Source organism: Carica papaya, chromosome 2 (assembly GCF_054855325.1).
Source record: "Carica papaya isolate Zhongbai chromosome 2, ASM5485532v1, whole genome shotgun sequence".
Classification (NCBI taxonomy): Eukaryota; Viridiplantae; Streptophyta; class Magnoliopsida; order Brassicales; family Caricaceae; genus Carica; species Carica papaya.
Genome location: NC_142310.1, coordinates 31,370,513 through 31,385,710, shown reverse-complemented (window position 1 = coordinate 31,385,710; position 15,198 = coordinate 31,370,513). Strand labels below are relative to the sequence as shown.

At 34.6% G+C, this 15,198-nt stretch overlaps 2 protein-coding genes across 2 annotated transcripts; both read left to right on the top strand.

Moving 5' to 3' along the window:
• The first annotated feature begins 7,592 nt into the window (after positions 1 to 7,592).
• On the top strand, positions 7,593 to 12,431 carry LOC110823831 (endoglucanase 8). Its single transcript, XM_022054314.2, has 7 exons — positions 7,593 to 7,860; positions 7,942 to 8,349; positions 8,761 to 8,853; positions 8,939 to 9,100; positions 10,522 to 10,633; positions 11,028 to 11,191; positions 11,905 to 12,431. Exons 1-7 carry the CDS (start codon positions 7,636 to 7,638, stop codon positions 12,226 to 12,228), a joined length of 1,488 nt encoding a protein of 495 aa, XP_021910006.1. The 5' UTR covers positions 7,593 to 7,635; the 3' UTR covers positions 12,229 to 12,431.
• A 1,400-nt stretch (positions 12,432 to 13,831) lies between these two features.
• Positions 13,832 to 14,894, top strand: LOC110823799 (protein PLANT CADMIUM RESISTANCE 2-like). The gene is made up of 4 exons (XM_022054278.2): positions 13,832 to 14,039; positions 14,121 to 14,192; positions 14,258 to 14,470; positions 14,548 to 14,894. The coding sequence occupies exons 1-4, from the start codon at positions 13,937 to 13,939 to the stop codon at positions 14,628 to 14,630; spliced, it is 471 nt and encodes a 156-aa protein (XP_021909970.1). The 5' UTR covers positions 13,832 to 13,936; the 3' UTR covers positions 14,631 to 14,894.
• Positions 14,895 to 15,198: the final 304 nt, after the last annotated feature.

Genomic DNA, 15,198 nt, shown 5'->3' with positions numbered 1-15,198 from the left:
TGATCTATTTTCTCTCCTCTTCTATTTCTATATGACTCTTTCGATAAAGAAAAATTGAGATCGGTTGTGTGCCAGACTAAAAGTCTATGGTGAACTTAACTTCCATGTCCACTAGTGGTCCAAGAGGTTTATCAGAAAACACATCTGGAAAGTCTCGGACTACCAAAATCTCTTTAATATAAATTTTCTTTCTTAGGTTTACCTAATTAGAGAAAACAATCAAGTTAAAACGTTATGTAATAAGAAAATTTCTATGAGGGAATAATATTCAAAACCTTTATTAGCTTATAAATAATTGTTCATTAGGAGGCTTTAATACAATTTTTTTCGTAGCAAAAATCCACGCTGGCGTGATACGTCGCGAACCAGTTCATTCTTATAAATTCATCAGGGTCTCCTGTGTCAATTTCTATCAGGTCCATCATAGGTGAAACTGAATCCTATGGAAGAGCGGCCAGATGTTGCTAGGGAGGGATCAGATGGCCCTGTGGTGGTACTAGATGATATGGTAGAGGCACCAAATTATACTGTTGTAGTGTCGGGTGATGTAGTTGGAGCACCAGACTATACTGTGGCAGTGTCGAGTGATGCGGTTGGGGCATTAGACCATACTGTGGTGGTGTCAGATGATACTGTGGAGGAGCAGGGTCGTACTGGGGTGGTTCAGGATCCTTCCACTACAGGGATGGCTCGAATTGTAGCAGCAGACGAGGGTCAGGTAGCTCGCTCCTTTTCTTAGGGCCTGCTGGGCAGCGATGAGTCTCTCCAGCATTTTAAATAGTCGGTCAATATCCTCTCAAAACGAGCCCTCCCAGGCTGTTCGGTTTAGTGGGGGTCTTCCTCTCCTCATCTATCTATACTTACATTTCACAAGCGTTGAGTGGTAATTTATTGTTTTTTGTGTTTTCATAAGATGTTTGTGTAATGAATGGTTTCGAGGAACGTGGCTCTGATACCAACTGAAACAGCCCGTGAACTTTAAAGAAAATAAATTATAAATTGAATGCGGAAGCGAAATAATAAGGTTAGAGTTTACATTCTTTATACAATAATTCAGATTTCCCAATAAGGATACAGGAATGTTCTTTTAGAAAAAATAAAAAATCAAAGAAATAAAAAGAAAATAAATAATTGGGCATACTATTTGCAACCTTTTTGTGGATGAGATTCTGAATCTTGGTCCTCTTGATCTAAAATAGTTAATGAAATAGTAAGCTACACTATCTTAGTAAGAATGTCACACTACTCAGCAATATAGAAATAAAGTTGGTAGAATTATAAAAACAACTAATTGAGCTATTAATTTAAGTAAAATTCGTTTATCATAAATAAAATTATTTACAACATACTTACTGTAGCAAAATTTCCAAAACCAACATATAGAGTCAATAACATAAATAATATCATGATCTTATATTTTATCAATCGGAATAACAACTTTATCATTTACTAACCCACTAATATCCATCGAGGTTCATAGAGATGTCCCTACTACGCATGAATATTTTTTTTCAACATTTTCAACTAATGGGTCATTCCCATACCCGTTTGGTATGAGCGTCAATAAATATCATCCCTCACTACCCCGTCCAGTATGAGGGTGAAATGGGTCGTCTCCATACCTCATCCGGTATGAGACAACGTTTATGGTAAAATTTTCTATGTACCTGGTCTGTCCACCGTCTCTTAGGATATGCAGTAAGGTTACAATTCATCCATTCACTTAATCAAACAATTTTCCGTTTACCTTTAATTTTTAGATTTCTAATTTAACTGTAAATCACGTAAAACAAGCAATAAATATATCAATAAAACACAATTGAATTATCATGTCAATTTTAGTGTATTCCCATTCATATGAAACTGTAAAATCAATCAATCAGTTAAACATGACAAATAATAATAAATAACCAGTTCTGACTCCAATAGTAACCTTTAATTATCGATATTTCTTAATTACGTAAAATATCATATTATTTATAATTAAATTTTAATTCCATAACAGGGAATAAAGTGAGAGATGCTTACTCGGATTAGTATCCAAAATACTAAACTTGCAGCTGCACCTACTGCGGTCTCCGGTTCCTTGAATTTTTCATTCGGAGATTAAAACATGCTTTAAGTATTTAGAAATATCCAAAAAAATAAACTCAGAATCGGTGTTAGAAACCTTTTTTGGCCAATTTCAGAATTCTGGCAAGGTGGCACCGCCCCCTGCGGCAGCGGTTTGCCTTGGCTTGACTGTTTTCGGTCAATTTCGGCCGATTTTGTACCCATCTCTACGAGAAAACATGTTAAAGGGTCTCGGTTGGCCAAAAAAGTCAAAAAACGGAAGCTTATCGGTGACGAAGTTTTTCGGTGCGGCAGCTCCACCGGCTCACCTTTGGGGTTGCGTGTTTTGTTTTGGTCAACTTGTAGAGGAAGAAATAATGATTACAATTGTGAAAAAATTACATGAAATAGGAATCGGGAAGGGTCTCATCGGAAGCAATTTTTAATTTTTCACGCGGCGGTGCCACCAGGCTTTAACTGCAGTTTTTGTCTCATCCCCCAGACCTTTTGCTCTAATTTGGCCATGGGGTGTTTAAAATTGAATTTCAAGCGAATGGAAAAAATTTCACCTCTTTTGGCGGCGGGCGACGGTCGGCTTCCTTCCTGACGGTTGGGTGGGGGGGGGGGGGGGGGGGAGGTGGGCTGGTAGCTAGGACTAGGATTTTGTGTGAAGTGAGATATTTATATTCGTATCTCTTTAAAATTGACTGTCCATCGCATTTGATTTGAACATTCCGATCGCGTTTAAATAGGAAGTGAATTTGGACTGTTCATCACGATTTAATATAGACCGTATGATCGCATTTTAAGAATGAATGAATCTGGACTGTTCATCGCGTTTAATCGCGATTGTCATATCGCATATGAGAAGGGAACGTATTCGAACCGTCCACACGCGGGGGAACAAATCCGGACCGTCCGATCACGGACACGCTGATCGCTAGTGTGGCCTCCAGCGTGGTACCGTGTTAGTGTACTTTGTCACGCGACGTGCCCCGATTTACGGGGCTACTGACTGGGCGTCCTACACTACACATATTTTTAAAATTGTATTTTGTCATCTCAGTTTTCGATTTTTCTTTTAAAAATATCTTTAAAATCCAAATTTTCACCAATTTATCTCAAAATTATTTTCAATTTCATCATCCACCTATTTTTTTATTAATTTTACATTAACTAATAAATAATTTATAAAATTAAAAATTAAATTTTACATATTAATTTTGAATATTCCAAATTAATTCCGGGTATTACATCTAAAGTATAGTTCTTTGCATCATCTTAATACATTTAAATTCTATAATTAAAACACTAGATATGATAATTAAGTTCAAATAATTAAAATACAAAAATATTTTTTAAACTAACTGAATTAATCTTTTTGGGTATAGTTTGATAAAAATAAAAAATAAAAAATAATTAATAATGGTGGATTTTCGGAAGAGAAAATGAAGAATATTTTCTTACTCTAATATTGATTAATTTAATTTTATTAAGGATAGTTAAAAGAGCAAATGATGAAGACATGGTAAAAACAAAAGAAAAAGTAAAATTACAGAAATGGTGAGTTAATATAATAATCTCCAAAGTTAACGGCATAATTGACTCGATTAACAGTAATCGCAGGCCTTTAAATTTTAATCCAAAAAAGAAAATAAAAAACCCAAAGTAGTTTTGAAAAAGAGATGATACGAGCCGAAAAGCTGTCGTTTGGGGCCTATCGAGACAAATGGGCCCACCACATGACCCGAATTCATCTCCGCGAATCAGGGTCAATTTCCTCTACGGCCCATTTCATCTCTCCACTCTCCTATTTTACGGTTAAACTGTAATTAAATATAATTAATTACTGTTAGGTTTGTTTTCATTTAATTTTTATATTAATCCTAATACACAATGTATAATTAATTACTCTTTGAATTATCATTACCTCCTCTTATATTTTTTGTTAATGCAAATTAAATTTCTTACTTTTCACGGCTAAAGTACATAATGCAAGTTAAAATTTTCGCTACTAAAAATATCCTAAATAACAGTACATAAAAAGCTTCTTATAAAAAATAATAATTCGGATGTCTCTTTTCACTACCAACAGACATATATATATATATATACATATATATATATATATATATATGAATATGTGCGCGCCCGGGCACACGTAATCATTTAATCATATTTAAAAATTTTAATGTCAAACTGGATATGGTGGCACTAAAGAACACTTCCAAGCAAAGCCATATCGTCATATATGTGTGTGTATATATATATATATATATATATAGATTTGTTGCTATCATTATTTTCAATTTGACCATTGGAGTTGCGAGATTTGGGTGTGAAAGAAGTGGAATTTCTTTGTTTATATTCATCTAATTAGTTGATAGACTGGCTACTGATGATTATTTCTTCACGGCAGGTTTTCTTCATAATGGGATTTCGTTTCAAACTTTGAATTTTCTGATACTACGTTTATAACCATTACTTATACCATTATAGTTATAATTTGCATATATTTTGTTGAGTGAATAATTAAAATTGTATATAGTCCAAGAAAATTACGTAAAAATTTAAAAAAGTATGTGTAGTATTTCAAAGATTATGTAATTAAAATAATATAATGTTCTAATTATAGACATGACCATTTACATTTAAATTTTTTTTTTTTAATTTCACGGGTTATTGTAAAAGAATTCTAACTATACATATATATATATATATATATATATGTTTTCCTTTTAATTTATGGAATCCGAAAGGTAGCCTTGGGAGGGATTTAGCTAGAGCTAGGCTCCAACATTTTAAGTGACGATAAATATTTGTAACTTTATGTTTAAGCAAATTCTGTTTATAATATCATATTAATACTTTGTTTAATTTAATTTATTGGTTTTCTTTGAAGCCAATAAATGCACATAATATAATGTGACAAATTTCCTGCTTTATTGGAAATCCGAACGTTTCTCCTTTCTGTGACGAACGTGCTCTTCTTATCCTCCCCAAGTTTCCTTTTTTGTCTACAAATTTATTGATAAATTTCCTTTGATTGCGCTCTGTTTTCCTAAACTTGGGTAAGTACACCCACACCCACACACACACACATATATATACACACACACATACACATGTGTACGTGTGTGTGTGTGTGATTTCAAATATACATATATATATATATGTGTGTGTGTGTGTGTGTGTTTGCATATTGAGTGTCAAATTTTTCAATTAAACTAAACGAGTCGAGTTTTCTAGAAAGAGCTTGTCACCTTGTTAACCTTAATAATTGAAATCATTAAAATTTGTTAATTATTGTTGTGATACCTAAATACCCAAAATTTTTTATATAAGACCTAACAAGCCTTTTTTTTTTTTTTCCCATTGAAATACTTCTATGAATATTTAAATTATTAATAAAATTCACTCAATAAATATATAATGTTGTTTATTTTCTAAAGCATATATATATATATATATAGATTTTCTAACACCCAAAGTAAATATCAATCTTCAAGAAGTCTAAAAATACAAACACAAAACGTAGTTTACTTGTATTAAAAAATATGATGGTTTGAGACAAACTAAAACCCAAATCATCATCTTTAAAAATGTTCACTTCTCTTTTTATTTTACAAATGAATTAAATCAATATTTACACGAGAGTAAAAAAACACGCGTACGTTCTCTTCACCCACGTATAAATAAATTTGAATGCAACTCTAAATGTAATCGATATTATTTGCATTAAGACATACGCAACACATGTATAAGGACACGATCACACATGATTTCGCTCTTTCAACTCATAATATCATGTTCTTCAACAATAGAAACCATAAATCTTATACGTTCAAGTAGATTTGAAAGTGATTTATCTTTTTAGGGAAAGAAAAGAAGAAAAGAAAGAGTTTTGTAATGGAAACAAGGCTTTCATCTTGTAGGCTCAACAAGTCGCCTCGTGAAATGTATAAATGGGCCACATAGCTTGTCATAAATTTGAGTGCGCACTCTATTGCTTAACTTTACATGGCTAATACAATTTCTTTTTTTTTTTAATAAAAAAATTATTTTTGACGTCATATATTTCATTAGACACAAAAATTAACTATAGACGTTGTACTAATTACTAGGTTGTATTATATTATTTTTCAATGAACTTCAATAATATATGTACGATCATTTTTCATTTTCAAATTTACATACATTTAGTTTATATTTCTAACTTTTATCAAATTAATTAATATATAAATGAATATTATAAGATATGAGCCTAGTCTAAATAAATAAAGAAAAAATTGGTGTGAGTCATCAATACACAAATACAAGTTATATTGTGACTTATAACTTTTTATTTTTTTCTCAATTTTATGATAGAATTATTAATTGCTATAATTTAGTTTTTTGAAATTTTAATTTATTAAAAATTGATTTTTATAAAAAGTTTGATAGAAATAATAAAAAAGTTCAGGTGATATTAGAAAATTAAAATTTAATAATCTTAATTTGCACTAATCATGACGCACATTCATTAATTTAATACAATTTGATATATAAAGTACTGTTAAGAATCAAATTATTCATTGATTGTACTTTTTGTATGTTTCTGATTAAAAAGTTATATTATTATAGGTTGTAGTTTTAAATATTTATATTAATACTTAAAAATTAGTATGACATAATTAAATATCGTGTAGCACATTTATTATGAATTTGTTGCTATGATTTATAATTTATGTAGAAAAAATAAAGACAGTGTGATATTGCATATTGGTTGAAGATTATTAGAAAAATTTGAGTTATGAATGATTATTTGAAATAAAAGCATTATAGGATGGAATAAAAATGGATCCTTGAATTTATTCTGCTACGGATAATGGTCTATCTCCAAAAGAGGCTACGACCTTATGGGCCTCTTGGCGTTATCCATACATAAATTATACTCACACCGTAGGCCACTTAATTCATCATCTGCACCGCATACACCCAATAATTATCTCTCTCTCTCTCTCTCTCTCTCTCGCTACCGTTGAAAAAAGACAAAATAGAAAAAAGAATCCCAAACTTCTCTACTATACAGCAGAACTCACATGCATCACTTCCCAAAACGCAAAACAACAATCCAACTTTTGTCAACCAATCTGACGGTGTGGAGTTATTCCCACCGAAATCATCATCGTCGTCGTCACCATTTAATGGGTCCTACACCGATCTTCTCTCCACGTGTCCACCATAAATAGGACGGTGGATGACCCCCATGATCCTCATAATTTCTAACCTTCACCCTAATCTGGTAGTTTACTGTTGCATACCCCACACCGGCTACATTTAATTAGTGATATAATAAAACAATCCGGGTTAACCCGACCCGGCATATAGGTCGTAACCCGGTCAAGCATATCCTGCATCGGAAACCCAACTCCTTCCCCTCTGTCGCGAACCTGGAACTCCACCCAATCATCTTCCTCCACGTGGAGAAACCCTGTTGGTGAAAACTCTGGAATCCAATGACACTTTTTAGTATAAAGCGCCCAAGTTTGCTGTGCCCTTTCTCTCCCCACCACCTTCCTCAATCTTTCAACAGGAAAAAAAATGGCGCGAAAATCGCTCTTTCTCTCACGGATTATTCCGGCGATTCGCGTCCTTTTCCTCTTCCTGCTCATTTCTCCGCGTCCAATAAGCGCTGGCCACGATTACGTCGACGCCCTCCGTAAGTGCATTCTCTTTTTTGAAGGCCAGCGCTCCGGTAAGCTCCCTCCTGATCAACGCGTTCGATGGCGCCGCGACTCCGCATTGCACGATGGATCCACCTCTGGTGTATGGATTCCACCTCCATTTTGCCACATTTTACAATTAAATGCTGTTAAGCGTTTCTTATCTTCTTTCTCTGAATTCCAGGTCGACTTAACGGGTGGTTACTACGACGCTGGAGACAACGTCAAGTTCGGGTTCCCGATGGCATTTACAACGACTTTGCTGTCGTGGAGCATCATCGACTTCGGGAGGAACATGGGGCCAGAGCTGAAGAACGCCGTCAAGGCAGTCAAGTGGGCGACGGATTACTTACTGAAGGCGACAGCGGCGCCCGACGTTGTATTCGTCCAGGTTGGCGATGCTTACTCGGACCACAACTGCTGGGAGAGGCCAGAGGACATGGACACACTTCGCACGGTCTACAAGATCGACCGGGCCCATCCAGGATCCGACGTGGCAGGCGAAACCGCTGCTGCATTGGCCGCCGCGTCCATTGTGTTCAGGTCACGTGACCCTGCTTACTCCAGACTTCTCCTCAGCCGAGCCGTTAGGGTACGTTCCTCTTATTACTCCACTATTATTTTACCACTCTTTCTCTTTTATTTTGTCGTTATTTCTCTGGGTAAATTTTCTTTGCTGCTCCTGAAAGGCTGATTCAATCTATGATTCAAGATTTTCTTTTTCTACCTCGGTTCACGAGTAGTTACCGTGGCCGCGTAGCAGGAATTTTGAACCATACTATATATATATATATGCATAAATATTATATAGGTCCTAGTTTTTCTGAAAGGTCGCTTTTCTTAAATTTTGTTTTTGTTTATTTAATATTTTTATTTCAATAAAAACTTAAAATTAATGAATCATAGTTGTAAGGATTGAGTAAATATACAGTGCGTATTTGTTAAAGGTTATGTTTAAAATATCGCGAGAAAATGACCGTTGCAAGAGACGGTTATGGTGTAGGTTTTCGAGTTTGCTGACAGGCACCGGGGAGCGTACAGTGGAAGCTTGTACCACGCGGTTTGTCCCTTTTACTGCGACGTCAACGGTTATCAGGTGAGAATTCTCAGCCATTAGATCGGCGCAAAAGTAGATTTTAACTTTTAATTTGACCGTTGATGACCTGAACTGTGTCTTACAGGACGAGTTGCTGTGGGGAGCCGCGTGGCTGCATAAGGCCTCGAGGAGGCGCCAATACCGAGAATACATAGTTAAAAACGAGGTCGTTTTGAGAGCTGGGGATACCATCAACGAGTTTGGTTGGGATAATAAGCATGCTGGGATTAATATCCTCATTTCCAAGGTGATTCCCTCTGATTGACTAATTTAAATCCTCTCATAATAATAATAGTAATTTATGTATATCACTTGAAATTTTTGGCTACGAGTATATATATATATATATACGTTCCTTTGCTTATTGGATGCTTCAACTTTGTGGGTTTGTCTTGATTAAGTATTGTTGCTCTTCTTGTTCCGTGCCGTTGTCATTGTACGTGGCGTCACTTTACAAAATCACAAGTGTCTGCAAATCACGTGATGTAGCATATATTTTCTTGTGGGGTTAACAGTTGTGGGTCCAAACCTTTTTTGGACCCATCTGGCCTCTTTTAGACTTTTGATCAACTGAACCAGCTTAAAGGTGTGAGCTGATACGCATTTCTACAGTTCTTTTATAGAAAGCATTTCTACATATAACTTGATATTAGTATAATGAGGGGTGAGATATTGAGGCTAAAAGTGATGGATACAGAAATTTTAAACAATTTTTTGTGGAGTCAGGAATTGTGGGTCTGCATATGATGTTGGACCCTAGTTTTTAGATCAAACGGATAAATAGTTTATAAAGTTTGTCAACAATCAAATAAATTAGTCAAGGATAAGAGAGAAGAAAAGTTATTACGAACCTGATGATTGCACATGATGTATGGCATAGAATTTGGCTTTCACGTGACTATCTGGACATTCTCTTTTTTAAGTTAAAAATAAATTGTCATGCATTGGGAGTTTAACATGCCAAGAGATAAGGGAACCTATTTCTTTGCAAGAAATAAGGAAAGAGTTTACATTGTATGATATTTCTAAGACGGGCAATACTGTCAGAGCAACTATGTCATGGGTAAGTGGGATTTTAGAGGCTGTGTCTTGTCCCCTCAATCAAATAAAATATGAAATGAAGTGCCGAAGTGAGGTGGCCTATTGTATATTATTCAAGGTTTAGTTATATATATATTTGTGATTTTCTGAACCGGTTCAGGTGGGTCCTCATTCAGTGACTCTCTGCTGCATGCATGTGCTTAAAGGCTGGAGAAGATGGCTCCTCCCATACTGAGTCATTGTCTTCCCGCGTTAACTTTTCCCCAAAGTGATTGTGACTTATAGATTGTTAAGGCCTTTTCAAGTTTGGACCGGATCAGAGTGGTTGCTGATAAATGCACATGTAGCCAGTAGCATTTAGTATTAAAGTCACACATAATAATACACCCTCAAATTTAATGAATCTGTTAGGTGGTTTATGTCATTTGCACTAAGCATTTCCCCTTTTTCACTACAAGTTACATAATGCATTCAATATGATCCTTATAATTAATTTTTTGTTTATCTAAGTGTTGGACAGGGGTGTGTATTATGTTTATAGATGACATATGGAATACAACATTGAAGGTAGCTATTGACAAAAATAAGGAGTAATAAATATTTATAAGAAGCTATTTTTATTGACAGGAAGTGCTGATGGGTAAAGCAGAATACTTCGAGTCTTTCAAGCAAAACGCAGATGGGTTTATCTGTTCTATATTGCCCGGAATATCTCATCCTCAGGTTCAGTATTCTCCAGGTATTGACTGTTCATGCACACACACACATATATATATATAATACACATAATATGTGTCTGTATCATTCGAAGCACAACACAATAATTAGCAAAGCTTTATTTAACAAGATGCTATACCATATATACCTATAGCTAGTTGTTGATCAGAGGCACGTGATTAGGTTTGTCATGCATTTAACACCCCAAGGTGAGAACAGTATTGATACACCGACGAACTGTTGATTCGCGTGTGGTTTGCACGTGTTTCTGTGTTTGCTTCATTAAAAAACATAAAAAAGTAAATTGCCAATTATAACAATAATTATGCTGCTATTTTTTTCTTCTTTTTATCATTACCAACTTGTAAAAATTTCTCGTCTCCTTGTTTATTCGTTTCTTTCCTGTAACCCCGCAGGTGGGTTGATCTACAAGGCTGGAGGCAGTAACATGCAGCATGTAACCTCTCTGTCTTTCCTACTTCTGGCTTATTCTAATTATCTAAGCCACGCCAATAAGGTTGTGCCATGTGGCGAGACTTCTGCCTCCCCTGCTCTCCTCAAGACGCTGGCCAAGCGTCAGGTAAAATTATTTTACACCTCTTCTGGCCTACTTTTTATGAAACATACTCCGTTACATAATACTCCATGTCGTTTAACACTCATTTAATAATCAAATTCAAATTCTATAAAACTAACAATTTAATCGAACCAAACAAATATTTACATAATTTAATCAAAAAAATGATAGAAGAATTTTCTAAAATAATGAATATGACCACCCACTATGAAATTGGAATACTGCATTTAAAATTTCATCCTCATATGGTATTATTATTTATTCTTTTTCTAATTAAACTAAAAAAAAAAAATCTATTAATAGATTTTATAATATTTGTAAATTTTATACAAACATAAATTCTTAAACCTGCTGCTCAGGTATGAACAACTATACTATAAAACTGATTTAGAGTTGTTTGGGCACTGGCCCCTCACTCAAATATTTGAATTATGTGCACAATATTTAAATCAAACGATTCTGCGGCTGCATTTGTCTGTTACGAATATGGTATATGTATGTACATTCATAATTGTTTGACATTAGACTGCTTTGTTTTGTTCGATCGTGTTTGTATGTAAATGAATACACACACACACACACATATGTATACATGTGATGGTGGCCCACGTATTGAATGAATGGCTTGATCTTCAAGGCGTCACATGTGATTAGTGGTGTTATCGGAATAAAAACAAAAAGAAAAAAGAGGATAATATTGTTGTGGCTCCAACCAGGTGGACTACATCCTAGGAGACAACCCGATGAGAATGTCGTACATGGTTGGATACGGTGCACGCTACCCGCAGAGGATCCATCATAGGGCGAGCTCGTTGCCATCAGTTGCGGCTCATCCAAGGAGCATCGGGTGCAAAGCCGGGTCACGTTATTTTCTGAGCCCAAATCCTAACCCAAATGTTCTGGTTGGTGCGGTAGTGGGTGGACCCAACGTGTCGGATGCTTTTCCAGACTCAAGGCCCTTGTTTCAACAGTCTGAGCCCACAACGTACATCAACGCACCTTTGGTGGGCCTGCTGGCCCATTTTTCAGCCCATTCCTGAAATGAAAGTGTAAAGGATGATGTTAGTGGTGTGCTAAAATGGTCACCCTGCCTTAATATTATTAAAGATTTAAAATTGTTCCTAATCAAGAAAATTATGTTCAATTGGTATTATTCAAGGGTTTTTTTACTTCAGTAGTTATTTTCTTAGCTTTCAAATGTAAAATTATCCCTGAATCTATATATAATATTTGTCTTATGTTACATCAGATCCAACAAAATATACCAATGAATCTCGCACTAAATTTTTACTGGTTTCACTAGATAAATGTTGGGTACAAAAACCAACTTTCTCAATAAGTAAATTTGGTAAACTTTACCAAACTTCCATAACCTTGAGACGAAAAAGTTACAAAAACCAGATGATATGGAAACCGATTCAATATCATTCTAATTTTTTTTTTTGAATACAAGGAGTGAACAGAACACACAAGGTGAATTTACAAAATACATCCATAAACTAAGAAACCTCAATAATATCTTCTTTCATGATGCTAATGAGCTCCGCCGGGAAGTGATACTGGTAATACAAGCCTAGAGGCCAAACAGAGGCTTAGTTAGCTAAAAAATTGGAACAATGATTCTCCTTTTAATAGACATGTCGAATATGAACATTCTAATTTTTTCGTAACCAAGTATTCAATGTCAGAATAAAGTTGAAGTTAACATTAATAAGAATAGTTTCATTGTTAAGGATTCTTTTTAAGATTTGGACTGCAAAAGCGCTATCGATCTCTAAGACAACGTGGCGCGCACTCAGGTTCCAAGCAAGTTTCAAGCCGTCCAGTCCCCAAGAGTTCCGCTTCTTGTTGTCATCGTAAACTTTCCATAATTTTGTTTTCATTTTCAACTGCTTTCTGCATCAGTTAAACGACATAGTTTCAGTCTGTGCTTCACGGACTCAGTCAAAACATTGGGCTTCAAAAACTGACTTCTGTTTTTTTTTTTTTTAAAAATGAAATGGGCTTGGAGGCTTATGAGAAAAATACTGGGCTAGATTGTAAAAAAAGGTAATGTACAAACAAGATAAAAGTGCCTGTAGTGGGCTGCTTGTGACTTAAGAATTATTACATACCTTTGTGGATCATGAATGCATGTGGGTCTATTGGGCTGGACTGTAATAAACTACACGAGCATTGTAACCTAAATTAAGCACCGAACCTCCATTTATTATATAATTTCTCTTAAATTTGATTAAATCACAAATAAAAAAATCCTGTACTTCTTTTTATTTTTAATTAATTAATTTTTAATTTATGCATGACAAAATTAGGATATGCTAGCGGAAAAGCAAGATGGTTTTGGATCTTGAAGGCCCTATTATAGTGAAAGGGGATATATATATATATGAATATGACAATTGTAATTTTTTGAGCTGTTATTATGAAATTATTATTTTATTCGTTAAATAAATAAACCTGTTTACGGTAGGCATTTCTCAGAAGTTATTTAACACCTTCCAAGTTTTTTAAGAATTTAATTGCGTGTGATGCTAATTCATCAACATTGGCGGCTCTCGACTTGTAAACGTTGACTTTGAACCTTTCCTCTTGTTATTATCCATTCTTAGACTGCTCGTTTTTTTATAACACACACTATAAGTATGCAACCAGATCAAAATATCAAACACCATACATTTGCAAAACACTTTGTGCTACCCAAAACGGTGAGTTTCTTTTCTTAGATTTATCAAACAAAATTTTACGAGCATGCAATCTTCAAATCCAAATGCTCACGGCAAGTCGGTTCAGCACGTAACCCAGCAAGAATGGTCAACTGGCTTCTGCGATTGCTGCTCCGACGTCCCAAACTGTCAGTAATTTTAATTTCATTTCTTTGTATCTGCTTCTTTGGTTATTAAAATCTAATTAGTATGTTATTTGTTTACTTTAGGTTGCCTTACGTGCTGGTGCCCGTGTGTTACGTTTGGACGAATAGCTGAAATCGTCGATCGAGGATCAACATGTGAGTAAAGTAATTAAATTTTAATAATGAGTTTTAATTTTGTTTAACAATTAATTAACATGCAGCATGCGGAGCAAGTGGAGCTCTATATGTAATACTAAGTGCCTTGACGGGGTGTGGATGCTTGTATTCTTACTGCTATCGTACCAAGATGAGAGAGCAGTATAATATTGAAGGAAATGATTGTCAAGATTGTTTGGCTCATTTCTTTTGCGAGTTATGTGCTCTCACCCAACAGTATCGTGAACTTCAGAATCGAGGATATAACATGATACTCGGTAATTAATTCATTAAACATTTGTTACTTGAAGTTAATTATTCAATCGTGTCTGATTTGTTTTTCCTTCTTTAAAAGGATGGAACGGAAATGCGGAGCAACAGGGTCGTGGGGTGCCAATGACTAGGCCTCCGGCGGTGGAAGGTGGCATGACCAAATAAATATGAATCAATTCAGATTTTGAACTTAAATTGTGTTGTTGAAGTTAATCTTCTGGAATTTCTGTTTGTTTGTTTGTTTTTTTTAATTATCAGATTCTTACGTTGTTGAAATTAATCTTATGGAATTCCTATTTGTTTAATTTTAAAATTTTTCAGTGTTGTCGAAGATATTTATCTTCTTCTACAAAATAAGAGTTTGTAAGATTAAAATTGAAGTTTGAGAATGAGATTTGATAATAAAATCATAGTTCGAGTGTTACCATATTACGCTTAATTCAGTCAATTATGCATACAAATATTTGATAGTATATTAAGATTTTTATTTTTTATTTAATTTATCTTCGTATAATTCTTGGAATTATTAGTGAGCCCACTCCCATCACGTCACCAAGAAGCCTTCCCAATTGAATTATATTTTGTGAAATAATTAAATAATATTAAAATAACAAAAAACATAATAATTAATTATTCTTAATTAAATAAATATGAACTTAATTATTAGGTGCGAGCACCCACAAACTTATCAATCTTCTTTTTATTTTCTCTTAACAAATTTGCAGTTCATTCA

Coding starts and splice junctions, on each gene's coding strand:
- LOC110823831 (XM_022054314.2), top strand. CDS start 7,636: ATGGCGCGAAAATCGCTCTTTCTCTCACGGATTATTCCGGCGATTCGC. Junction 8,854..8,938: donor GCGACGTCAACGGTTATCAG/GTGAGAATTCTC, acceptor TGTGTCTTACAG/GACGAGTTGCTGTGGGGAGC. Junction 11,192..11,904: donor AGACGCTGGCCAAGCGTCAG/GTAAAATTATTT, acceptor GGCTCCAACCAG/GTGGACTACATCCTAGGAGA.
- LOC110823799 (XM_022054278.2), top strand. CDS start 13,937: ATGCAATCTTCAAATCCAAATGCTCACGGCAAGTCGGTTCAGCACGTA. Junction 14,193..14,257: donor CGTCGATCGAGGATCAACAT/GTGAGTAAAGTA, acceptor ATTAACATGCAG/CATGCGGAGCAAGTGGAGCT. Junction 14,471..14,547: donor AGGATATAACATGATACTCG/GTAATTAATTCA, acceptor CTTCTTTAAAAG/GATGGAACGGAAATGCGGAG.